The sequence below is a fragment of the Cuculus canorus genome, chromosome 10 (genome assembly GCF_017976375.1).
Source record: "Cuculus canorus isolate bCucCan1 chromosome 10, bCucCan1.pri, whole genome shotgun sequence".
NCBI lineage: Eukaryota > Metazoa > Chordata > Aves > Cuculiformes > Cuculidae > Cuculus > Cuculus canorus.
Window position 1 is genome coordinate 20,593,808 of NC_071410.1, and position 25,686 is coordinate 20,619,493.

Consider the following 25,686-nt stretch of genomic DNA (forward strand, 5'->3'; position numbering starts at 1 on the left):
AAGGCTCGTTTTGGAGTTTTGGGAAGTGAGGGCCCTTTCTCCTCCTGGGCAGCACGAGGAGCGAGCGGCACCCCTTGTGTGCAGCCGGGCAGGAGCTGGACACAGCGGATTTCGCGCTGACGTGCGTGGAATAATCTTCCCACCGATCTCCTGCATCTCCTGTCCCTTTCCAAGGACTCGTTTTCATGTTCTTTCGATCTTCCCAACGGCCCAGGCTTTGCTCATTGGGAGCTTTGGCTCCAGCTCGGCCTGAGCTCGTGTTTGGGACAGGGAAAGGATCGCAGGAGAGGAGGCGCGCAGAGCCCCCTGAGCACCAGGCCTTGTCACCTTCCCATGGTTGGGAAACACGGCTTGGAAGCCACCCTGCTGTCAGGGGGACGGTCTGCCAGACTTTCGTAGCACACGATGCCTTAGATGGAGTTTAACATTAGCTTAAATCAAAGATATTCCACGTTTTGTGATAGCAACCCCTGCTTATACCAAGTTGCGGGGCACCCCTGGCCCTCAGCACCCAGGGGGGATCCCGGGGTGGGCGCGGGGCCGCGGTCCTCCCGGCCAGCGGGAGGCGCTGTGCTGGGAAACAGAGGGCACTGTGCTGCGTGGCGGCGTCGCGGTCCTCCCGGCCGGCGGGGGGCGCTGTGGGCGGTGGCGGGGCGCGCACGCTCTGGCCGCGGTCGGGAGTGTCGCTGATCCGGCGCCATGGAGCCGCCCGGCGCGGCCTGTGGGCTTGTGGTCTCCGCCGGGTCCGGGCGGCAGCGGGCGGCGCTTCCCTTGGCGGCGGCGCAAAGCGTGGCGGGTGCAGAGCTGCGGGCTGGGCGGCGGGAGCCCTGCGTGCTCAGCCTGGCCCGGCGCGGCGGCCGCTACGGGTGAGTGCGGGGACGGGAGGAGGCTGTGCCTGCCGGTACCGGAGGGAGCCGGGCCGGGGGCGACTCGGCCCGCCCGCACCGGGGAGAAGCGGGCCGAGGGTGGCGCTTTCTCGGTTCGCCGCGCCTGCCCTGAGCTAGCCTGGGCTGCTGCCACCGCCTCGGGGGCTCGGAAGCTGTTGTGGTGCTGCGTGCGGACAGGGCGGCGTGGGGCCGGGGTCCTGCTGGCAGTACCGGGGAGACGGCGGCTTCGTGGCTCTTCTGGGCTGCTTCTACTGGTGTCCTCTGGATCCCGGCTCCTCTGGGTTTCTCCGGGACCCTGAGCTGCTGCCACCCCAACGCTGAGGCCACCCTACAGCGGTGAAAGCTGAGCAGCGCTCCCTTTCTCACTTCATGCATTCCCTCTCCATATCTCGGCTCCTCTGGGTTTCTCCGGGACCCTGAGCCGCTGCCGCCCCACCGCTGAGGCTGCCCTGTGGCACTGAGAGCTAAACAGCACTCACTTTCTCACCCCATGCATTCCTGCTCCTCTGGAAGCTGGAGGCACTGCTGCCCCAACACTGAGGCTGCCCAGTAGTAACGAAAGCTGAGCAGCACTTGCTTTCTCACCCCATGCGTTCCCACTCCATTTCCCTGCTCCTCTGGGTTTCTCTGTGAATCTGAGCCACTGCCACCCCACCGCTGAGGCTACCCTGTGGCAGTGAAAGCTAAACAGCACTCACTTTCTACCCCCATGCATATCCACTCCATTTCCCTGCTCCTCTGGGTTTCTCCAGGACCCTGAGCTGCTGCCACCCCACTGCTAAGGCTGCTCTGCAGCAGCGAAAGCCAAGTATCACTGCGTTTTTCATCACATGGACCCACATCCTGTAAGGCTCTGAGTCTTTATCTTCTCCTATCATGGTAGTACAGCAATAGAAATAAAACATTGTATTTCTGTAAGGACAGCTCTTGTGACTATATGTCTCTCTGCAAGGAGAGAGTGGGTTCTATGTTTTTATGAGCCTTTTTTCTGTCTCCAGGATAGTTATCCATTCACAGGAGAAAGAAAACTCTGATCCGGATTACATTCCTATCAACAGCCGCTTTAAATGCGTACAAGGTACTGACTCTCCTGGAATGGGCTTTCTTGTGGCACAAATCCACTCTTGCTTATCAGCAAAATCTGCATTTAGTGGCGTTTCTTGACCTGCCTCTGAAGCATTGTGTAGGCTGAATGCTTCCCATGAAACTAAAATGTGCTGTTTATGGAATCCTGCTTCTTCCTCATCTGAGCAGGAAATCTTTCCATGTCAGCATACAGCTGGGAGGAGCTTGGCTGGCTCAGATGAGTGGTGGGCTTGGCATTGTACAGTGTTTCATAGAGTGATGGAATGGTTTGGGTTGGAAGGGACCTCAAAGTCACCCCAGTTCCACCCCCTGCCACGGGCAGGGATACCTCTCACTGGATCAGGGGGCTCCAAGCCCCTTCGAACCTGGCCTTCAACACCTCCAGGGATGGTGTAGATAAGCTCTGAAATTTGTTGTTAGGTTGGTGTTTCCCAAAGGAGCTGCCACGAAGTAGTACAAACCATCCAGATATGCGAGAACTCTGAATACTAGCAGTCTTCCCCTGTGACACTTTGATTGTGGGAAACGGTTCTCCAGGCTGTCCAAATATAACTGTATTTACTGACAGAGTCATTATTTATAGTACAGGTGTCAATTAAAGCTGCTTGTTCCTTTGTTAGGAGTCTTGTGGCTATTAGCAGGCAGCATGCTTTTTTTGAGTGCTCGGTAACTGCAGTGCTCTGAACTCTTTTTGTTCCTTTTTCTCTTTTCCAGAGGCAGAAGAGACTCTACTGATTGACATAGCTACAAACAGTAAGTTTAATAACAGCAGTTGTGTGGCTAAAGCTCTTTTCAGGAAACAGGCTGCCTGTTGGGCTCTGACACGCGCTCATTTTACCTGCCGCTTCATAATCTTTCTCCATGCTTTTGTTGTCTTTGGAACAGGCAGGGATTGTATTTCCTCTAATGTTGTTATCTGAGCCTTTTAGGCAGCCAGTTATCATGAAAAACATGGTCTTAAATGCCCAGATTGAAGCACTGGCAATGGTTCAAGCTTCTTAAAACTTTTCTCAAGGCTCTGCATTGCACTCTGAACCATTCTTGTCTTGTTTCTTTGACCTGTACTCGAGCCTAAGTTACTGTCTACCTTTTTCAGTGTTGACAAGACTCTCTCTAGTCACTGATTCTGGTTTCCCTTTCAAGAAACTTTCCTTATTACTTTTATAGCTCTTTGCTGCGAGATTGCAGTAGGGAGAAGTATTCCTAAAACCAAGCAAACACGACTGATGATACTCACAGGGAGGCGGCGGGGAGGATCTCAGAGGCACAGGGAAACTGGCTTAGGTGCAGATTTCCATTGGAAACATTAGTGGGAAGCTGGCTTTTGTTGATGAGCTTAAAGGATATGTAGAAAGCCTGATCACTCTCAGGGCACATCATATCTGTGATCCAGCCCTGACTGACGCTGTGAGTCTGTGTTTGTGCCTGAAGCAGGCTGTAAGGTCCGGATACAAGGTGACCAGACAGCGGAGCGGCTCTTCGAAATCCCTGATGAGGAGCACTGCTTAGGATTCCTTTCGGAAGTGCAGAGCATACAGGAAGGTAAGCAGAACTACTTCTGGGTTTGTGAAATCATCTGACGGCCAGCAGTTTCTGACTGGTCATTTTTGTTTCCCAGCCCACCTGAAAGCTTCTCTTCCCAAAAAGGACTCAGCTGGCTGGCATCAGGTGGAGAAGAACCTCCCAGGTCTACCACAGGCCTCTTCTTCAGGTACCAAACTGACTGTCACCTTTCTACACTCTGTGGTCTGTAGAGTAATGGGGCACTCGGGAGCAGGGAGCTTTGTCTGGCCCTGCACTCAGCAGTCTGGCCTCTGCCCCACTTCTTCGCTTCACAACCCTGCACAAAATAAAACACTTTGGTCCGCGGATTCTGTTGCTCTGGGCCATTCCTTTCTTCCCGAGCACTGCCTTCTTCCTAGTGCCTGGGTTTGTGTATGTTAAGCTCCCTCCTGCCTTGACTTGTGGTTGGTATCCCTTTCTCTGATTCCCTGAGTCATCAGAGTTGATTTATTGCCTTTTCACTTTCTATTGAGTTATATTGTTTCCTCTCTTCATCTGAGCTGTTTTAAGTTGTTTCTCAGGGCAATGTCCTTGGTATTTTCATTATAGGTCCTCTGGAGTTTGAGGATGACTTCAATGCTTTAAGTCTAGAAGAGAAAAGAAACATGCAAAACCACCAAATAGGATCTCGCCGGGAACCTCCACCTCCTCCTGTGCCTCCAAACAGGCAGTAAGTAACAGTGGTGAATCTGTTCCCTTTTTACTTTCTCTTCATAGATAGCAGAGCCAGTTTTAATTCTGCTCTTGCTTCCTTCCTAGATTTCACCGAGAGAGAGAAGGCACATCAAGAGACCAGCCAAAAGTGACTAACACTATGCGCAAAATGTTTTTGCCCAGCACTCAGTCGGGGCAAAGAGAAGGTCTCATCAAACACTTGCTTGCCAAGAGAGAGAAGGCATACGTCAACCTTGAAAACTTCAGGTTAGAACCGTGACTGAGGAACAGTGTGCATAGAGATAAAGCTGGTTCATCTCTTTGTGAACTCAAATCTAGCTCAGGTTTGAAATCTGACAGCTGCTAACGTAGCCGAACAAGGAGCAGTGCAACTGAAAGCCAATAATTGCCTGCAGTGCAGCTTTTCCTTTTGCATCTTTTCCTCTTTGTGTGCCAGATCTCTTAGCCCTCAAGTCAAACTGAAGAGGTTGGGCAGAAAGAGGGTAAAGGCAGCTGCCACACCGCACTGTCTTGGTGTTGCCCTATGTGGTATGATGTTGAAAGTGCCTGCTTGCTGGCCCCAGTAGTTTTGAGGCATTCCGGAAGGTCCCTGCGATGAGCATCACTGAAAATAAGCCAAGCCTGGAGGAATTTTGTTACCCTATAGTTGGCATGGCCCGGCACACGAACAGCTCATGATATGTCTGCTCCCAGCCTGCAGTGGAGAGGTTGGGCTGATGCGGTTGTTAACTGTGTTTTTTAACAGTTCGTCTGCTTTTGTTTTGTAGATTTTTTGTGGGAACGTGGAATGTGAACGGGCAGTCTCCAGACAGCAGCTTGGAGCCCTGGCTGGTGTGTGACACAGAGCCTCCAGATTTCTACTGCATCGGGTGTGTAGCAGTGACCTCCTGTTTACTTACAGGGCTGGGTTTCTTGTTGCTCTTGCTTGGATTTTGATGGGCTGCATTTCTTTGAAGTTCTTGTCGTGTTCTTGGAGGCTTCACAAAGCTGAGCTGTGTCTCAGAAGAGCTGTCTGAGGGGAAGGAGCTATTTGGATGAGGCGGAGTATCAGGTTAATTGAGGATGGCATGATATAACAAAACAGATTTTCCTTGAGGCATCAGCAGAGCTCTCTGGTTGTTCTCAGCCTAAAGTAATACTTCTCAGAAAGAGGGTTGCTGGAGAGTGTTGCAGTAGGGTCTTGGAGGCGCTGTAATTAAATTCTGCCACTTTATTTAGCGAGTGGCAATAAGGAACTTCTCTTCCAAAGAAGAGTTGTTTCTAGAGGTTTCACGTTGGACTTCCCTGTAGTAATGGGGTGATCTGTAGAACAGGAGAGATGTGCTAAGTTGGCTTGGTTTTTTAGGTTCCAGGAGCTGGACCTCAGCACAGAGGCCTTTTTCTATTTGGATTCTGTAAAAGAGCAAGAGTGGCTGGCTGCTGTGGAGAAGTCCCTGCACCCAAAAGCTAAGTATAAGAAAGTGAGTTCTGTTCAGCGTTGCGGGGCTTTGTCATAGGGTTGGCATGATTGGAAAGAAAACTGAAATGAGCTTCCTTTTTCCTGACCTGACCCTAAGAGCAGTGATCAGAGAAACCTGGGGTGTGTACCTGGCATATGTATACCTGTGCACGTGTCAAGTTTGCAGAAGTAAATCTGGAGAGTCTGTTTCTGGCCCACAGTTGCAGGGAGGTGTTGCACTTCAAAGTAGAAATTTATGAAGACGGGGGTCAAAATAACTTCGTAAAGGTGTTAGGGAAGTAGCATGCTCAATAGAATCGTAACAGTGGGTTCAAATTCTTTATGTTATCCTCTCATCTTTGTCTTAAGCTGGTAAGTTAACTTAATAGCTTTTCCATGAAGGAATGGGATAATTTGAGGTGAATCTTCCAGAGGGTGCTGCCTTCGGACAGAATTTCTTCAGTTGTGGCAGCAGGACTTTATTCTCGCTGATTTAGAGCAGGATATTGTGGTTTATCTCAGCTGTAGCAAGCCTTTTCCTGTAGGTACCAGCCCTGAATACATTAACTAGTTTCCCCTTCCTTCTCAGTCTGTGTGTTCACTGTCACACCGCTGTCCTGCTTGCTCTGAGCTAAGTGGGTGTGTTATAGGTAATCACAAGCAGGAAAACAAAGCACCTCACTGAGCTGAGATTCATCGAGACATGACCTGAATGGAGCGGCTTGTGTTCCCATCCCTTTGCTTTACTTGAGCTCTAGGTGAATTTCTCCCACCCTTGTGAGAGGACAGGACTTGGCTGTAGGCAGGGAGAAGTGACTGAAACCATAAATAAGACAGTTGCTTGCAAATTCTGCTGCAGAGTGCACTGAGTACTTGGGTGCTTCGGAATCTCTGGTTTCATCTTCTTCACTTAGTATGTAGACTTAATCCCAACATGTCTTGATGGTTTTATGCCTCTAAAGTAAGCATGTAGGTTGGCTTTCAAAGTTGTGACCCTGCTGTTTTGGAGGGACAGGGATGTCATGGGCTGGAAAGCACATGTGTGAAAGAAGAGGCAAACCTGAGCTCCCTGCCAGGACAGTGCGCATCAGCACTGTGTTGACACCTGTGGGTTGAGCCCTGCAGTAGAGGAGAACTCCTTAGCCCCAGAAAGGGACTCCTCGTATTAGAGAACAAGTGTTCTCCGAGCAGCGAGCAGTTTGTATAGCTTGGAGATGGCTGCCTTTTCACATGCCATGTTCCAGGCATGTTTGCCTCAGGAAGGGAGAACTTTTCTGTCTCTTCCCTTCTAGCGTGTGTCGCGGGCTCTGCTGCGGTTCTGAATAAGCAAAGGTGAGCGCCAACTTCCAGGTGGACCCACAGCCCTCAGAGACAGCAGCTCTCTGCCTAACTTGATATCTTCCTCTGATTGCTTTGCTGATTAGAGTAAAAGGCTGAGACTTCACAAACAGATCTGTTATGAGATTATTAAGTTTCTGTTACATTGCAAGACAGCCCTGTTTGTAGGGAAGCACCAGAACAGGGAATGTAGTGAACTCAGCACATCCTCCTGCTGGAGGATGACAGATTGTCCTCCAGAGCCTTGTTTTGGAAGAGGAGATCCTTTAGGTGGTGTTGCGCACAGGGATTAAGTACAAAACATAATGAGGAACAGGGAGAGCCAGAGAAGCAAAAAATCAGAACTGCATTTCCACTGCCTTTTTGGGAACTCGGATCCCTTTTATTTTTTTGCAGGTGCAAATGGTCCGTCTAGTTGGGATGATGTTGCTCATATTTGCTAAGAAGGATCAGCTAAGCAATATCAGAGACATCATGATGGAGTCTGTGGGCACAGGAATCATGGGAAAGATGGTGAGTCACTGAGCCCATTTGTTGCTTCCCTGTATTTGTGCAAGAAACAGTGGAGTCTGGTTTTGTTCAGCTGTCCGTGCCATCCCATCTCCTTCCTGGTGCCTCATTTGCCACCTTCTCTGACAACCACTGATATCTGCTCTCCCCAGGGCAACAAGGGCGGCGTGGCAGTGAGGTTTGTGTTCCACAACACGACCTTCTGCATTGTCAATTCGCACCTCGCTGCTCATGTGGAGGACTTCGAGCGGCGAAATCAGGATTATAAGGATATCTGTGCTCGAATGAGTTTCGTAACCCCCGATGACAGTCTACCTCAGCTCAACATAATGAAACACGAGTAAGTTGACTCTGCTATGTTCACTTTTGAAGTGATGTTGAATGATCCAGATCTAGTCAGAATCACAGCAACAGGAGATAGTGCAGAGAAGTTTTCCGGCTTAACAGAGCTGAAAACATCAAGGCCTCTGGTGCGCCAGAGCTCCTGCAGGCAAACTATGTGGTCACCTCATTGCGGTGACTTGTGCAACCTGTCTGCAATGACCTTTTCCTTCCAGATATGTAGTGTATAATAGTTCCATTTCAGCAGGCACTGTTCCTTAATGCTACAGGATTTGAAGAAACTGAGAGGGTTTTATTGTGTGGGAGGCGGGAGTGTGAGTAGGGGAAGAAAAGGGGACAGCAAGATGGGCAGAGGCTTTTGTGAGTAGTAAGTGCTTAAAATTGCTATTTCTGTTTCTTTTTAAATAAATTGGATGATGCACAGGAAAACTTGATTTGGGGTTTAATTGTTCTTACTTTTAAAGAGGTGTCAGTAGTGCTGAATAATCTAAATCAAACTCAAGCATGCATACAACAAAGCATATAAAAGTTCCCTTAAACCTGATACAAAACCTCTGTGGTTAATATTTAACTGAAAATAAAATGCAGAGTGGATTAGTATAGAAAAAAAACCCTTAAAATATTATGTTGTCTTTGATAATCTACTAGTGGAAATTTTGACATTTGACTGTAAACAGGAAGAGCTTTGATACTAGAGAGCAGTTTAGATTTTAATCCTTTATGGAGCAAAGAGTGAATACCACAGGTGTTTCTTTAGCCCCTGGTAGTGAGAAGGCTGCAGGTCAGTTTGAAAGCCCAGCAGGGTAAGAGCAAGTGCTGGTGAGATATGGCTGATGGGTGAAGTAGGACAATAACATTCTGGAGGTCATAAACTCCACAGGAACCTAACTCTGCTTTTGCCGCTTCTGCATTGGTCAGTCTTTGCTTGGTCAATGATACAATAGCAGCCTGATCTCGGCAAAAGAAAGGTGGTGGAAAATGAACTGGTAAAACCATGATATCACATGAGTTATGAGCCTACAGATGTGTGCACATCAGTCTGCTTAACTGGTTGACAAGCAGTTAACGAGCTCTGTCATTGCCCTCTTCTGTACATGAGAAGAACCTGAATACTAGATGGATTTTGTGTAGCTTGAGAGGTTGTGAAGCTTGGTGAGATGCACTGGTTTCACTGTTAGAGAGCCGGTGGTTTTCGCAGGCTTTTTCAGCCTGAGGCAAACTCAGGTATCTCTCACTAGACTAAATTTTCAGTCCCTCATGGGATTCCAAAGGTGATGGACTTAATACTGTAATATTGTCTGCCACTAGAGATTTCTACTGTCAGACTCGACCTTTCATGTCTCCTTTTGTCTGCTGTGTGTCTCGACCTTAATCACCAGCAACCAACCACCCTACTCTTGTTCTTCCCTGCGTGGCCTGCAGTACTAACTACTGGCTCTTCTTTTCCATGCTGGTCTTTATTTTCAGTGTTGTCATCTGGCTAGGGGACTTGAACTACAGGCTTTGTCTCCCAGATGCCAGTGAAGTGAAAAGTCTTATCAGTAAGAACGAGCTTCAGAAGCTGCTGACATACGACCAGGTCAGTGAACTCCACTTAGGTTTGCTCTGCACTTGTAAGTTTATCTTTGTTTAAGATCTACCTGTGCTTGGGAGGAGCTGGCAAACACTTTGTGATCAGTGTCTTTGGGTGTAGACACTAGACCCTCAGCAGAGCTCTAGATGTCCTGGTGTTGTCAACTCCTAAACAAAAATAGATGGGTTAACTGGATGACTCGAGCAATTACAGTAAGGTCATGGAATGGTTCGGGTTGGAAGGGACCTTAAAGCCCATCCAGTTCCACCGTGTTGCCTTGGGCAGGGACACCTCCCACTGGCTCAGGTTGCTCAAAGCCCCATCCAACCTGGTTTTGAACACACCTCATTGGAAGAGTTCTCTGTGTTTGAACTGCAAGCTAGAACATAGGGATTTGTAACAGCAACAAAAGCTGCGCAATCGGTGTTCTGGAAGAGGTATTGATTTTGGAGACCAGTGCTTGTAACCAAGGCTCTGTGCCCAGCCAGTTTGACCTCCAATCAGTTTCCCCGCTCAGCATTTCTTTGCACAGTGAAAACCAAGGCAGCACCAGGTGTGCCTTTAAGTTGAAGGATTGTACCTGGGAAGCATGAACAGTAGTAGTGCAATATCATTTCTGACACATAGTTGAACAGTAAGTTTGATTGATTCTGTTCTGTAGCTCAGTTCTGCTGTACTGTAGAGCTGCTTGCAGAACACAACTGTAGCTCAGATTTCTGTGAGGAAAACAACTGGGAGGTTTTTCAGAAGAGTAAGTGAGAAAAGGAAAGTGGTGTCAGGTTGTCAGCTACGCATGCTTCTAGAGCCTTTTGCTGAAATGATTGTCAGTGAAATATTAATGGTGGCGATGCTTGAGCTGGAAAACTAATGAAGGTGTTTAGCACAAGTGGAAAAATATAACTGTTGTTTTCTGCTCTCTGCACAGTTGGGTAAGCAGTGCTGTGCCAATTGCTGTTTCTGTATAGAAAACATTTCACTGATGTGCTGAATTTTTGCCTTTGTTAAAGGTCTGAGGGACAGTTTGGTGGATGTGTGGTGAATCCCACAGCCACAGGTTGCAATTGTTCTGCTGATAGATCCATGCTCTGATGCTCTGCTGTGTGTGGGGGTGTTTTGTTTTGATTTTCTTTTTTAAAAAAGTGTTCTTTTTCTGCTTTAGCTGAATATTCAGCGCACTCAAAAGAAAGCATTTGCAGATTTCACTGAGGGAGAGATTAAATTCATCCCCACATATAAATATGACTCTAAAACAGATCGCTGGGACTCCAGGTAAATCAGCTGCCAATGGACTTCTTTACCTATGACATGAAGAGTATTTTCTCGTAAAATGTGGTTCCTGCTTCCTAGAGCTTTAAATACTTCTCAGTGTTATGGTGAGGGCTGGATTGCACAGACAACTTTGTACTTCTTTGCTTATTTTGGAAAGTAGAGGAAACAGACCCTGAATACATTGACCAGGTGCATGCTTTAAACCTCAGTTGCTGCTGATTCCAGTAGATGAAGGCCAGGTAAAGCATGAACTCACAGGTGTCTGTGCACTGGAGGGGCTTTTTTCTGCTTATAGAAACAGACAAATGGAATAAAAGAAGTTGAAGAGATAAGGAAATGCTCTCTCTTGAGTCATCCTGTCTCCTGACTTGCACACCCGCAGGGGTGGCTACGCTGCGATAGCAGCAGTGATTCCTGCTTGCTGCTCACTGCTTGGTGCTTCCCACAGATATTTCTGCGTCTACTGCAGAAGCTTGCTCTAAGTGGAGAAACTTCCAAGAAGGAGCTGCAAACCACATAGCAATCGGATTTTACTCTACCTGTGCTTATGAATCAGCACAGTAGTTAATCTGGAGAAGGATAACCCAGAATGCAGACTTCATAACATAGTAGTAATACCTGAGTAGCTTTTCATAGTGGAAACAGTAAACGATGGATCAGATTGTAGTGGGCAGAAAGATTTGGCAGGAAAAGAAAACTAGTGCAGCTGGCGTCACAGTACACATGATTTCAGGCTGTGGAAACAGTCTTGTTTGACATTACGTTATTTTATTTCCTGAAACTGGAAAGAACGGGAAATTTAGCTACTGTATAGGGAAAGGGGAAGAGAGCAGAAGAACGAACAATCTATTCAATCTGAGGGAAGTGATAGGAGTTCGTCCCGTCCTGCTGATGCATTCGTTGAGGGTGGGTGTGGAAGGAGCTGCCTGGCTAGGAAGGAGGAACAATTTAGGTGGTTTATTAGGATTGTTCGCTTTCCCTGGTAACTTGTTTCTTGTTGTAGTGGAAAGTGTCGTGTGCCAGCGTGGTGTGATAGAATCCTTTGGAGAGGAGGGAATGTAAATCAGCTACGGTACTGCAGTCATATGGACCTGAAGACTAGTGACCACAAGCCAGTCAGCGCCCTTTTCCGCATCGGGGTAACTTTTTATATGACAATATTGTCATGCCTTCCCGCGGGAGTCAGGACACCTCTGCGAATGCTGTTGCAAGAGGACAGAGTAAATAGACATTAAGGTGTGTTTGCTGTGGAGGTGTGCTGCTGCCTGGCAGCCGTGCTGGCCTCTGCTCAACAAACAACTCCACAGTTGTGGTCTTCATGTGCGACGCGGCTTAGCTGGGCAGCAGCAGGCCAGCGTGAGGCCACAGTAACATGGGTGATCGCTGGAGTTTACCTGAGCAGATGGGGTCACGTAGTAAAGAGAAAGGCATTCCTACTGAGTGCTTTAATGAAGCTGCTTACCTTCTAGGGTATAACGCATGCTAAAAATCATTGAATGATAGAATGGTTTGGGTCAGAAGGGACCTTAAAGCCCATCCAGTTCCACCTCCCTGCCATGGGCACGGACTCCTCCCACAGTCTCAGGTTCTCCAAGCCCCATCCAACCTGGCCTTGAACCACCTCCAGGGATGGGGCAGCCACCACTGCTCTGGGCAACCTGGGCCCGGGCCTCCCCACCCTCATCGTGGAGAATTTATTCCTGATGTCTTATGTAAATCTTCCATCTTCCAGTTTAAAGCCATTTCCCCTTGTCTTATCACTCCCTCCCCTTGTAAAAAATCCCTCCCCAGCTTTCTTGTAGCCCCCTTCCGGTACTGGAAGCTGCTCTAATGTCTCCCTGGAGCCTTCTCATCTCCAGGCTGAACAATCGCAGCTCTCTCAGACTGAGAAGAGGCAGTCCATGTCCATCTTTACTGTCTTCTGCTCTCTGGATACCTCAAGTCTCCTTAAAAGAGAGCCCTTCTCCTCTTCATCCTCTGGAGAATCATGAATAACACTGTGGGATGCCAATTCTGTCCCACCGCAGTCACCCCCGTCATCTGCAATAGTGTGAACAGTGGCCAGAAAGACCCCACTAACATCTGTAGGGGTAAAATATGCACAAAGTTGAATACGTGGTTTGGAGGTGCAGCTGTACGTGCAAATTCCCTTAGCCTTTCAGTTGCATATAGCAAGTGCTTAGAGAAATATCTCCCTTCTGCAGTTTACTCATGATCTAAAGAGTTCCTGTGAAGCTGGTCAGAAACTTTGCTGAGTGTTTTCTCATTTTCTACAGGTAAAGGTTGTGGATGAGCAGAAGTATCGGAAGTTGTTTGAAGACATTGTTCGTTTAATGGACAGAATGGAGAACGACTTTCTTCCTTCGCTGGAGCTAAGCAGGAGAGAAGTAAGGATGAAAGCTGAATCTCTGTCCACTTCCCAAACACATCAGCCTTAGAAATGGTAGAACTACTGTTAAGGACTTTGATTCGGAAAAACAGATTATAGGAAATTGAACTTTATCTTATGATCAGTAATTAGATGAGAAGGGGCATTGTTGTCTTGCCTTCTTGGCAAATCTTCTTTTAGGGGTTCTGCGTGTTGTGGGTGCTTCTCAGTCACGGATTGCCACTGCAGAGTTGGGGTGCCTAGCTGTGTGCTGCATTGTGGTCACTACCGGGATTTGTGCTTTCTCTTTGCTCTGCAGTTTGAGTTTGAGAATGTGAAGTTCCGTCAGCTGCAGAAGCAGAAGTTCCAGATCACCAATAACGGGCAGGTCACCTGTCACTTCTCCTTCATCCCAAAGCTCAACGATATCCACTACTGTAAGCCATGGCTTCGGGCTGAGCCTTGTGAAGGCTACTTGGAGCCAGGTGAGTTTTATCAGGGTTTCTACAGTGTGTACTGGTGTAGACTGCCACCCCATCTCTGTTCAATCCTTCCTGTCTCTCCTGTGTCTCACCTTTCTTGCCATCATCCTTGTCTCTTTATCTTCTCAGTTTTGTGGACTTTGTCCCTGCCACTCTATGTTTGTCCTTGTCATGCATTTTGGGGAGTGTCTATGTGTTCTTGAGAGCTCCTGTCTGTTCAGATGAGAGCACGGACATCTCCCTGGATGTGTACGTCAGTAAGGACTCGGTAACCCTTCTGAACTCTGGCGAGGATAGCATTGAGGACATTCTTGTCCTTCACTTGGACCGGGGGAAGGACTATTTCCTTACCATCAGTGGGACCTACCTGCCCAGCTGCTTTGGCACCTCCCTGGAGGCTTTATGCCGAATGAGACGACCGATCCGAGAAGTTCCGGTCACCAAACTCATTGACCTGGTGAGTAGCAGTGTTCTGGAGCAGCTCTCTTAAGAGGGAGAAAGCATATTCCCTTCTGTTTACTCCTAAAAACAGGAGTAAATATATTCAGCTTGGGTCAGCTGTGCTGGCTTTGAGCGGATTTACTTTTTCCAGAGCTTGAGGTGCTCTTTTATTATTTCCCTCCACCACAAGCAATGGCTTTTGACAGCCTTTACTTTATCCCCTTGGTCTGAACGGGTTCTAAATATTGCTTGGTGGAACAAAAAAGTGATTGCAGCACCATGTGTTGTGTTACTGCCACGTTGGTGTTGGTGGGCTCAGTTGAGTTGCCCTGGTGTGTCGTAGAGATGTGGCTGAAATGCTGCCCTCCGAGGTGCGTAGGCTGCTTCTGCAGTGACAAGGGCTGCAGGATCCTTATGGGCACGTGTGGCGTTTGCACTGCATAGGGGAAGGAACAAGCCAAAGCAGGAGGTCCGAAGAAAGGACTTTGCTATTAAGGGGATGCGGTTGTGCCCTGGTCATCTTCGGTCTTTTTGGTATCTCGTGGCTGTTTCTGAGATTAAAACTCATTTTGAGGGGTGTTAATTCTCATTTTCAGGCTGCGTTCATTCCTCTCTTCTGATGGCCTTTCCTGGCTTTGCTTCAGCAAGGGTCAGCAGTTCCTGAGTTTTAGTCTGATTATCCAGGAAAGCCATTTCTATTTTGTTCACTTGAAAGATTAGCCCTGTTCTTTTAGTCTCTCTGAAAAGCGATACCTTTCGTCTCATCTCATATCTTGCAGTCACATCCTTGCATGCATTTTTTTGTCTAGTGAGCTGTTCCTTTTTCACCTATGTAGATTTGACAGCTTCTATTTCCCATCTCCTTCCACTTTCTCTTCCCTTTAGCAGTTGCACCGTGCCTCTTGCTGCCTTTTCCAGTTTCCACCTTTTGTTGTAGGTGTCTGCTTTTCCCACAGGCCCAACATCCAGAAAGTGTTTTCATACCTGAATTTTTATTTTTGTAATCACAAGATCAGGCTAAGCAGAATTCAGGTGGCAATGTACATTGTGTGCCTCTTCAGTTCAAGCTGCTAATCCGGGCCTTGGACTCCTCAGGCTTTTCAAGATTTGACTGAAAGTTAGTCTTGTAGAACAAGTATGTTGAGCTTGGTCTGGAGCACTTCATCAGTCTTGGTGGCATTTCTGCCTGCTTTTTCCTGCCTAGTGCTCAGCGCTGACTTCTTGCTTGATAGACAGGAACTGGGCCTCAACTCCTAGCTTCTGTCCTCACAGTCAAGAGTGTTTTGAGGCTTCTCCACTCCATTACCTACAGATTTGACAGCCAGCTGAACATGAGCCAGCAGTGGCCCAAGTAGCCAAGAAAGCCATTTTGGCATCCTGGCTTGTATCAGAAACAGTGTGGCCAACAGGAGCAGGGAAGGGGTTGTCCCGCTGAACTCAGTGCTAGTGAGGCCACACCTCAAATCCTAGGTTCAGTGCAGGAAGAGGCCTCTCAGTGCAGGAAAGACCTTGAGGGGCTGGAGCGTGTCTGGCAAAGGGCAATGAAGATGGTGAAGAAACTGGAGAGCAAGTCTTATTTGATGCGGCTGAGATGACCTGGAGCTCTTTAACCTGGAGAAGAGGAGGCTGAGGGGAAACTTCTGCAGCTCTCGGAAAGGAGGTTGGAGCGAGGTGGATGCTGGGCACTTCTCCCAAGTGAGAAGTGATAGGATGAGAGGAAATGGCCTCAGATTGTGGCAAGGGAAGTTTAGATCGGACATCAGGAAACTGTAAGGGTTTCTCAGGCACTGGAACAGCTGCCCAGGGCAGCGGGGGAGTCCCCATCCCTAGAGGTGTTTAAAAGCCAGACAGATGAGGTGCTCAGGGATGGTTCAGTAGTGGACAGGTACAGTTGGGTTCAGTGATCTCAAAGGTCTTTTCCAACCAAGTGATTCTACGATTTCCTTCTTCTGTTATTCAGTGAAACATACAGAAGCAGAGGAAGCAAAACAGTCGGAGAAGAGCGCCTTGTCCCAGTATCTGCAGCAAAGGAACGGTCTCTAGTGTCAGTGATGTCAGCATGACTGCAGTACTTCAATTGGAACGCATTAAGCAAACTCAAGGAATATGATGTGTGATGGCCCAAAGCAAAAATTGAGTTGCTTAGATTATACAGCTGCTGTCCTGTTAGAGCTGTTTGTGGTTTTGATCCTACCTGTGAATTGAGAAATTCTTGGAGACGGTCAAGCTGAGCACTTTCTGCAAGGGAGAGCAGTGCACACGGTGACGACTCTGCAGCCTAGAAGTGTTTTGGTCCAGTTACATGCATTTAGCTGATGGTTATGTGTGCAAGGAAGGCAGTGTGCCTGTGTATTAAGAACCACTTTCCCTCCTCTATTTACGCAGTGTTAAGGCTTGTCATTGGGCATTTTCCTCAGCCTAGCTAGACTATATCTGTTGTCTTCAGCAGGAGATCTGGAGCACGTGGATCTGTAGGGGTCTGAGAGGAAGTTTGATGCAGGATAGCACAGTGTAGGTAGGACCTTATTCCTTGCTTGGAAATTTCTCTCCTCCTGGGAGAACCTGCTGACACTTGACTATCTCACCATTGGGATTATAGTAGGAGCATCTCATCCTGTTTTTTCTTGGGATCCTATTGTGGACTTTAAAATCCTCTTGAAGAGTCTGTGTCAGGAGCAGGTTTGTCTCACGGAGCTAGTTGTGCTGAACACTACAGGAAGAGAGATGAACAGCAGGGCAGTCAGTCGGTAGAGACCGTGGAGATGACTCACCCAGCTACAAAACAAGCTGCTCTCCTGTAAGCATGGCTATCTGGCCTCCCAAACCTCTGACTGCAGTCCCTCCCCCTGTGCCTTGGAAGAAGAACCTGCACCAGCTCCTGTTTGGAGCAAGCTGCTCTCTGCAAGAGGCCAGTCTGTTGTGCCCATGTTAAAATTCGATAAGCCTGCAAAGGAAGGAGGTACTGCAGAAGTCGCAGGGGAGCCTGAGATGCTACTCCCGCCCAGGCATGCCCTGGGCCATGGTGCCTGCAGCTGTGTTTCCAGCTCAGCCCTTCAATGGCTTTCAGTTGCTCCAACCCCAAAGGTCAATCTGCCAAAACTGAGCTTGAGCAACCATCTTCTCTTTCCTCCTGTGGACTCTACTAAACAGTGTCTTGCACTGCCAGCCTGTGCTGGTGGAAGGATGCTGTGTTTCAGGATCACCTGAGGGATTGGACATGCTGCCGGGGGTGGGGGGGGCAGCTCTGGCATGCTCCTCCTTGCAATGTGTTAATGCTATTAGGTCGAGAAAGCCGAGCAGCCTGGGCTTTTGAGCACAAACGCTCATTTCCCTGACTATACACAAAGCTGCTTAGGGGGCCTGTTAGCTCCACAGCTGCCACACATTCAGAAATACAGATTTAGCCTAGTGAATGTTTTATCTCTGGCCTGCTCACAAGGGAAAATGGCTGAAATAACACAGGGATATTTATTCCTGACTGGGGAGCTTCAAGAAGAACTTCTTCCTTGTTGACACCTGTGCTCTGTCTGCGGCCTGACTCTTTGCTAGGCTGTGGCCAGAAAGTCGAGAGATGATTCACTTTTGTGAGCCCCCACCTGCAGTCCTGTGTCCAATTCTGGAATCCCCAACATAAGGACATGGATCTGTTTGAGTGAGTCCAGAAGAGGCCACGGAGATGATCCAAGGGCTGGAGCACCCCCTTTCTCAGAACAGGCTGAGAGAGTTGAGGTTGTTCAGCCTGGAGAAGACAAGGCTCCAAGGAGACCTTATAGTGGTACCTTTTCAGTACCTGAAGGGGGCTACAAGAAAGCTGGGAAGGAACTTTTTACAAAGACATGCAGTGATAGGATGAGGGGTATGGCTTTAAATTGAAAGGAGGAAGATTAGACATTAGGAAGAAATGCTTCACTATGAGGGTGGGGAGGCCCTGGCCCAGGTTGCCCAGGGAAGCTGTGGCTGCCCCATCCCTGGAGGTGTTCAAGTCCAGGTTGGATGGGGCTTGGAGCCCTGTAATGCCGTGGGAGGTGTCCCTGCCCATGGCAGGGGTGTGGAACTGGATGAGCTTTAAGGTTCCTCCTAACCCAAACCGTTCTGTGATTCCATGAACGGTGCTGCTGCAAGACCCCTTTGAGAAGTTTGTAGAAATCCTGACAGGGTTGTGCATCATGTGAGCAGGATTTTTGCTAATTGGCAGGCAAATCTCTCCCTGAAGGTTTTAACTTTGGCCACCTCAGCAAAATGTGTGAAGGACCTGGCATTCAGCGTGTTCTTGTAATGCAAATTAGGTTTCTGCTTAATCTGAGTGCATTCTCTTTCTTAACGATACTTTTTCCTCTTCTCTCTTTCCCACTGCGCTCAGGGAGAAGACAGCTTCCTAGAAAAGGTAACGCTGGGGAAGTCTGCTTCTCAATGACTTGTTTTTAAAGAATGAGCGTTTTCCCCTTGTTTGCTGCTGAAGAGGGAAGGGGGAGGTGGGTGCAGAGGGAGCCCTTGTTCCAGCAAAGCCTCTTAGCACAGCTGTGAGCTAGAGAAGAACATGTAGGAGTGCAAACTGATCCCGTAGCCAAGATAGGGCCAGCCCAGTTGAGCTGCTTAAAGCTCACCAAATTTGTTTGGGAGTGGGGAGGGGGGAAATGCTCTCCTAATCCTGGCAGCAATGATGGGCATTTCCACAAAAGATTGGCAGCCTTTGACATATCTGAATGAGCTTTAACCATGCACTTAAGGTGGGGTTCACCCTAGTATGGGTGAGAGGGCTTGGTCAGTAAACTGAAGCCTTGTGCTCTTTCAGTCTTGGTGTGTCTTTATGGAGGCCGAGGGAGAGCCTGGCACAGGACACGGGATTTAAAGGGGTCCATAGGAAAGCTGGAGACAGACTTTAGCAAGGCCTGTTGTGACAGGACAAGAAGCAGTGTTTTTAAACTAAGGGAGGGGAGATTTAGACTGGCTATAGGTAAGAAATTTGTTACAATGAGCGTAGTGAGGCCCTGGCCCAGGTTGCCCAGGGAGGTAGAGGAGGCCCTATCCTTGGAGGTGTTCAAGATCAGGTTGGATTGGGCTCTGAGCAGCCTGATGTGGTTAAAGATGTCCTTGCTCCTGCCTTGGAGTTGGATTGGATGACCTGTAAAGGTCCCTTCCAGCCCAAAGCATTCTGTGGTTTCTCTGCTTGGAGCAGCAGAGCTCAGGCTGCCAGCTCTCGCAGCCACCCACACCTGAGCAGGGTCACCGCTTTACTTTGCACTGTGCTCTGGACTGGAAGCCAGGTGAGCCAGGTCTGTCATTCAAAGAGCAGGTGTTGTGTGTGTGGCAGTGCTGCTCCTGCTCCCCCTGCACCCACTCAGATGCTTAGGAACTTGTTTGAGTTGTCTCTGTCCAGGCTTCCTGCTCCAGGTGACTTGTGTTTGTCAGGGCAGTGTCAGGATAGAACAGGAGAGGGTATGGATGACCACCTCCCCCCCTCCAAGAAGGGACTGAACTCGGGTGTTGAACGAGTAAAGCTCCCAGACTCCTTCCTAGCAGCGGGGAGGGGAGGAATTTTGTGCCTGCTTTCTGAGAACCTCCTTTTGCAGAGCATCTTGTTCTCGCAGAGGACACGGCGGTGCCTTCCCTTCCTCGCACATGGCAGGAGAGGGCGCTGGGTGCCTGCCCAAGGCACAAGGAAAACTCCTCCTCCTCTGCTCCGAGCCGCCACCTCCTCCTCCTGCTCTGTTCTAAGCAGCTGGGGTCGCCTTCCCTGGGGATCTCCACAGCTCTTCAGCCATGCCGAGGGCAGCCTGGCTGGGTCGAGTGCTGCTCTGGCACTTGGCTGCAGCGCTGCGATGCCTGGTGTGGGGATTTTCTGTTGAAGAACCCTAGAGGGTCCACAGCTCTCACGTTTTCCCTCTCAGAGGAAAGTTGTAACGCACTTGCCTAATGTTGCTGCTTCCAAACCTTCTCTGGGTGCTTGGATGAGCAAGGCTGATATGTAGCTGTGATCCAGCATCTGCCAGCTGGCTGAAATCTCGTGGTGTGCGAGGCAAAGCAAAGCTCTGCTTTGGTGTGTGGCAAGCGTGGCTATTGTCCGTGCCAGCCTGAGGTGTCTGTGGGTGCAGACCCTTGGCCCAGCTGGCTGTGAGTGACAGTTGTGGAACCTGCAGCTGAAACAACGCTCCTAGCGCTGGGCTTGTGCTCCTCTCTGCTGGTGTCCTTGGGTTGGGCTCTCGCTTGTGCTGGTCTTCTCTGGGTGCGGCTGCTGAATGTGCTTCAGGGCGGCTGTGCAGGGCTTCCTCCTTGGGAGCACACAGGAATGTGAGCAGTCATGAAACAAGAATAAAATCAAGCGAAAAAACATTGATTCCCTTAAAGACCAACATGATGGAGATTTCTGAGCAGTTGAGCTCATTGGCTGCTTTGGGTGAGTAAGTGGAAAAGGGTGACAGTGGTGTCAGGGGTCTTTGTTCAGCAGAGACCTCTCCTTAGGAAGATAGGGAAGGAAACAGAGGAAAACTGGAGTGGTTTAGAGCCCAGAGAGCAGATGTGGTCAGAGCACACGAGAGCTGGGAAAGGCGCGGCCTCGCCTCTGCATCCAGAAGGGTTTCGCCCATGTGGAAGCTGATGCAGCAGAAGGACGCGTTGGGCTCCCATCCTCCAGAGCATTGGCTGCAGGTGCAGTGGGAGCCATGGTTCGGATGGGCCACCTCGGCCAGCAGGAGCCCCATCCTGCAGGAGCTGGTGTGGCTGGGAAGCTGCTCAGAGTGTCAGACTGCCCTGGGCATTCCATAGGGGAGTGACAGGGAGCAGAGCTGGGACCTATGGAGCGATGGCTCTGGGCTGTAGAAGCAAATGAGGGCCAAGATGAGTCCTGGGTGCTGCTGCTTCTCCTCTCCAGGCTTTCTTTATCAAGGCCCTTCCAGAGGGACTGAGGTTTCCTTCAAATCTTGTGTGCTCTTTGCCACCAGGAAAAATCCGTTCTGCAGATGTGTTCGCTGGAAGGTGAAGAGGCAAGCGGGATGCCGCTGCAGGTGCCAAAGGAGATCTGGCTCTTGGTGGACCACTTGTTCAAGCATGCCTGTCACCAGGTGAGGGAGAGGGCCTCTGCAGTGCCTGGAAGCTCTGCAGGAGCGTGATGACCTGATTCATCACTAGCACCTGGAGATCAGCTCCAGTTTGGTATTTATAGGGCAGGGCTTTTCCCCAGTGCTGGAGACGCTGGCTGGGCGTATCAGCTTTCACCCCCCTGTCCGTGTGTGAGGAAGGTGACTTTGTCTGTCTCTGTGCTGTCTTTGGCAGGAGGACCTGTTCCAGACTCCAGGCATGCAAGAAGAGTTGGAGCAGATCATTGACTGCCTGGATACCAGTATCCCTGAGACAATCCGTATCCTTGCTGTGCCTGGCTTTTCCAGGAGCCTGCTAGATCTCGGCTGTGCTTGAAGAGCTCTCTCTCAGAAGAGATTGTCTATGACCTTTAGCTGGCAGAGTCCTTACTGAGGAGCATGATCTCGAGAGGGGGCTAATGGAGCAGAGGACTTCTGTGGGGCTGGAGGGTGGGCAAACACAGTGCAGGATGGATGTACCAGCATTTACCACAGATGGGCGATAACAGAGGAGAAGGAGAGCTTTGGTGTCAGGGAGCGGTTAGGCAGAGAGCTTGCAAGACCTGCAAGGAGGGCAAGAAGGCCAATAGCATCCTGGCTTGGCTCAGCCGTGGTGTGGCCAGCAGGAGCAGGGAAGGGATCGTCCCCCTGGACTTGACGCTGGTGAGGCCGCACCTTGAGTCCTGGGTTCAGTTTTGGGCCCCTCAGTGCAGGAAAGACATTGAGGGGCTGGAGTGCGTCCGGAGAAGGGAATGGAGCTGGGGAAGGGTCTGGAGAACAGGGTTCGTGGGAGTAGCTGAGGGACCTGGGACTGTTTAGCCTGAAAAGGAGGCTGAGGAAAGACCTCATTGCTCTCTGCAGCTCACGGAAAGGAGGCTGGAGTGAGGTGGGTGCTGGGCTTTTCTCCCAAGTAACGAGTGAGAGGATGAGAAGAAATGGCCTCAAGTTGTACCGGGTGAAGTTTAGATTGGATATTGGGAGCAATTTCTCTGCTTAAAGAGTGGCGAAGCCCTGGCAGAGGCTGCCCTGGCAGAGGCTGCCCAGGGCAGTGGTGAAGTCTTCATCCCTGGGGTGGCAGTTCAGAAACCATGTAGATGTGGCACTTGGGGTCATGGTTTATCAGGCATGGTGGGGTTGGGCTGACAGTTGGACTGGATGAGCTGAGAGGGCTTTTCCTACCTTAATGATTCTATGAGTAAGCAGAGACTTGAGCAACTGGGAAGGAGGAGAGTCAGGGAGCAGAGGGAGGGAGGGAGGTGATCCATCTGCTCTACTTGCCCCTTGATTCTCACTGGTCCAGCGGGCAGCAACCACTCTGTGGCTGAAGCACTCCTCATCTTCCTGGAAGCTCTGCCAGAGCCGGTGATCTGCTACGAGCTGTATCAGCGGTGCCTGGACTGGTCGCACAGCAGCCGGCTGTGCCGACAGGTTTGGTGCTTCCTCTGTCTCTGTCTGCTTGCTACAGGTTCAAGGCATCTCTCCCTACCTCCCTGATCCCTGCCTTGGTCCTGGGGCTTGCTGGGTCCCACTCCCTTCCTGTGAGCTGGTGAGGATGTTCGGGAGCAGATACTCAGAGGTTCTTTGCTGTGGGCAGGATCTGGGTGTTCTGTCAGTGCTTCCCTGCCCCAAGATCAGTGCTCCTGTGTCTCTGTGGTGGCTCCCAAAGGGACCCCATGTGTTCCCTGTCCTACCCAGAGTACACAGGGAAGAGCAGCCCCGGGGAGTGGAAGCCTCTGCTGGTCTTGAGTTCTTAAGCACCTGCAGTTCCTGTGCTTTCCTTAAGGACTAGGACTGAGAGACTCTTAAAAACAACTGGTGGGGCAGTGTGCAAGGCCAAGAGTGTCCTTGAGCTGAGGAACACTGTTTGGAGAACGCTTTCAGTCTTGGCATTGGGAAGCCTGGTCCTCATGCTGCTGCTCTGTGGCCAAGGGGGAAGACCTGGGATCTGACTGGAAACAGGAAGCAGCCCCGGGGCAGCGCTAGGTTTTGCCTAGTAACGCTCTTAGCCTAGAGGCAGTGTTACCAGGAGCCAAAGCCCACGAGAGTGCCATCAGCACTAGGCTACTTTTAGACTGGAGGAAGAGGAGGCTGAGGGGAGACCTTATCAGTGTCTACAACTGCCTGAGAGGAGGTTTTGGAGAGGTGGGTGTGGGTCTCTTCGCCCAAGTGATAGGACGAGAGGGAGAGAGGGAATGGCCTCAAGCTGCACCAGGGGAGGTTCAGATTGGACATGAGAAAAACCTTCTTCACTGAAAGGGTTCTCAGGCACTGGAACGGCTGCCCAGGTTGGTGGTGGAGTCCCCATCCATGGAGAGGTTTAAAAGACAGGCAGATGAAGTGCTTAGGGATGTGGTTTAGTAGTGCACGGGTACAGTTGGATTGGATCTCAAAGGTCTTTTCCAACCTAGGGATTCTATTATTCTACACCTGGTGGTTTCTTACTTGCTTTCTGGGCTGTGGCTTGTACCAGTGGGTACGCAGCAGCCTCAAGGCAGCAGAAGAGGGAAGGCTGCCTGGCTGGACGCCAGAGTGCCACAGTGTGCGCAGGCTGCAGCGATGTCAGCTGGAAGAGCTTCCAGCCTCTGTTTTCTTTGCAGGTGATTTTTCAGCTGCCTCGTTGCCATCGCAGCGTGTTTCGGTACCTAATGTCATTCCTCCGAGAGCTGCTCAAATACTCGGAAGACAACAACGTCACTGTTGCCATGATTGGTAAGGGTGTCATTTCTCTGCTCCTCTCCTGCCCTCACTGAAACATAACACCTTCCTGGCATCTTTTGAGTTCTCCATTTCTGACTGAGAAATAATTTTGCCTCTCTCTGTAGCCGCCTTGTTCTCCAGCCTCATCCTGCGCCCTCCACCCAATCTGATGGCAAAGCAGACTCAGCAGGACCGCCAGCGTGCCATCAACTTCCTCTACAGCTTCCTGCTTGCTGGGGATGATGAGTGACTCCTGCCTGCGTGCCAAAGCTGAGGCCCGTACTGACAGCCTTGCGCTGAGGCTGGGCCTCTGACAGCTCCAGAAGGGTAACGAGCTCTAAGCTGCTCCAAGTGCCGTGTTTACAGTAGGCAGGGATGTGTTCCCCTCTCCTTCCCGCCTCTGTACCCTACGCTGCAGAGGACCTGTGCGCTCATTGCACTGCCATCCACCACAGGAGCCTCCTGCTTTCTCCCTGGGAGCCAGGTGGATCTGTTGATAGCCAAGCACTGTGCCAGCGGCCCGATTGTCCCGTGGCAGTGTCACCAGTTCCCCGAGTCATGCTTCTCTCTCTCTCCTCATCACCCCCATCTTCCTGGAGCCACTGTGGGGAAGGGTGGAGACTGCCAGTGCTCTGAGGGCCATGGCACGGCTGCCTGGTGCCCAGCCTGCATGCTCCGGTGGGAGGCATGTGTGGGTACTGACTGTGAGAGCCCCGTGCTCTGCCCTGGGCTTGTGGGGAGCACATGTCGCCATCTGCCCCGCAGCAGGCCTGGCCAAACCCCATGGCCTGTCACTGTGCTGTAAATGCTGGACCATGGCTGTCCCAGGAGCAACACCAGGACACTTGGTCCCTTCCCTTCAAACAGGTCTCTCTGTACTCCCAGCCTCTGCCGCTGTCACTTGGGCCTCTCCTCTCTCCCCTTCCCCTGTGCCTCCATGTCCTGCTGGGACACAGGAGGTGATGGGTGACTCGGAGGGGCAGCGAGCTGCACTCTGCCTCTCCAGGGCTGTCCCTGGCATGGTACAGAGCAGGAGGCAGCTCCTGTCCCTCGCGGCCCTGCTTGCAGGACTGTAGGGGTAGGACCAAGGCGGTGTTGGATGCTGTCCTTCCCCTTCTCCCTGAGGTCCTACCAGAGGGTGCAGCCTTTGAGGAGGTGGGAAGAGCCAGAAATCTCTCACAAGGCCCAGAGGAGCAGCTGGGGGGGAGGTGTGGGAGAAACTGTAGTACCAGGATCACACAGAGCTTGGGAGGGGGCACCCCTGGGTGCTGGAGGGAGGCCACGCTCCCTGAAACACTAAGCAGAGTCCTGCCTGCTCAGGCCAGGGGCTGCGTGGGGCTGAGGGAGGCTGCTGCCAGACACGGGGGAAGCCTGTGATCCTGGAGCCCCCACCCATGCCTGTCCTCAACCCATGGCTGTCCCTGTGGCTCCAAAGTCCCCATGTGCTGGTGGAGCTGCTGGGAGCTCCCCTACCTTGTGGCTCTTGTTCTTTTTGTTACAAATTTTTAAATTACATAATTTATTGGGAAACTGTTACAAATAAACCTCCGTTGTGCAAGGTTTCGCAGGGCTGCTCACACCGAGCCTGCTGTTTTCGTAGCTCCATGCTGCACGGCCTCAGGGTGGCTGCTGCATCCCGTGATGCAGAGCTGCAGCTCTGCTCCCTCTCTCTTCGCTGCTCAGGGCTCACTCTGTGTGGCTGGAGCTTTCTAAAGGCAGCCAGATCCTTCCTTGCACTTTCCTGCCACCACCACCCTGGCAGCATCCCGGGCAGAACTGCAGTACAGCGGCAGAGGTTCCCATTCCCGTGATTCCTGCTGGGTTAGCTCCTGTGCCTGGGCAGCAGCTTGCAGGCTCCTAACACACTGGCAACATGCGGCCCAGTGCCTGTTGGGCGCATGCCACACCGGGAATGGTGCAGCCAGGCACGGAGAGAGTGGGCAC

At 50.6% G+C, this 25,686-nt stretch overlaps 1 protein-coding gene across 3 annotated transcripts; it reads left to right on the forward strand.

Annotated features, from left to right (window-relative positions):
* Nucleotides 1–651: 651 nt before the first annotated feature.
* Nucleotides 652–25,282, forward strand: OCRL (OCRL inositol polyphosphate-5-phosphatase). Of its 3 annotated transcripts, none has more exons than XM_054075463.1 (23): nucleotides 652–866; nucleotides 1,886–1,965; nucleotides 2,688–2,726; nucleotides 3,405–3,515; nucleotides 3,592–3,684; nucleotides 4,086–4,206; nucleotides 4,296–4,457; nucleotides 4,979–5,080; nucleotides 5,557–5,671; nucleotides 7,384–7,500; nucleotides 7,650–7,837; nucleotides 9,307–9,418; nucleotides 10,572–10,681; nucleotides 11,685–11,820; nucleotides 12,958–13,068; nucleotides 13,369–13,534; nucleotides 13,753–13,988; nucleotides 18,333–18,356; nucleotides 20,911–21,030; nucleotides 21,242–21,326; nucleotides 22,346–22,473; nucleotides 23,643–23,754; nucleotides 23,868–25,282. In XM_054075463.1, exons 1-23 carry the CDS (start codon nucleotides 700–702, stop codon nucleotides 23,990–23,992), a joined length of 2,760 nt encoding a protein of 919 aa, XP_053931438.1. In that variant the 5' UTR covers nucleotides 652–699; the 3' UTR covers nucleotides 23,993–25,282. The 3 variants fall into 3 exon arrangements, with proteins under 3 accessions (XP_053931438.1, XP_053931439.1, XP_053931440.1); XM_054075464.1 differs by having other exon boundaries at nucleotides 3,408–3,515; XM_054075465.1 differs by lacking the exon at nucleotides 18,333–18,356.
* The last annotated feature ends 404 nt before the right edge of the window (nucleotides 25,283–25,686 follow it).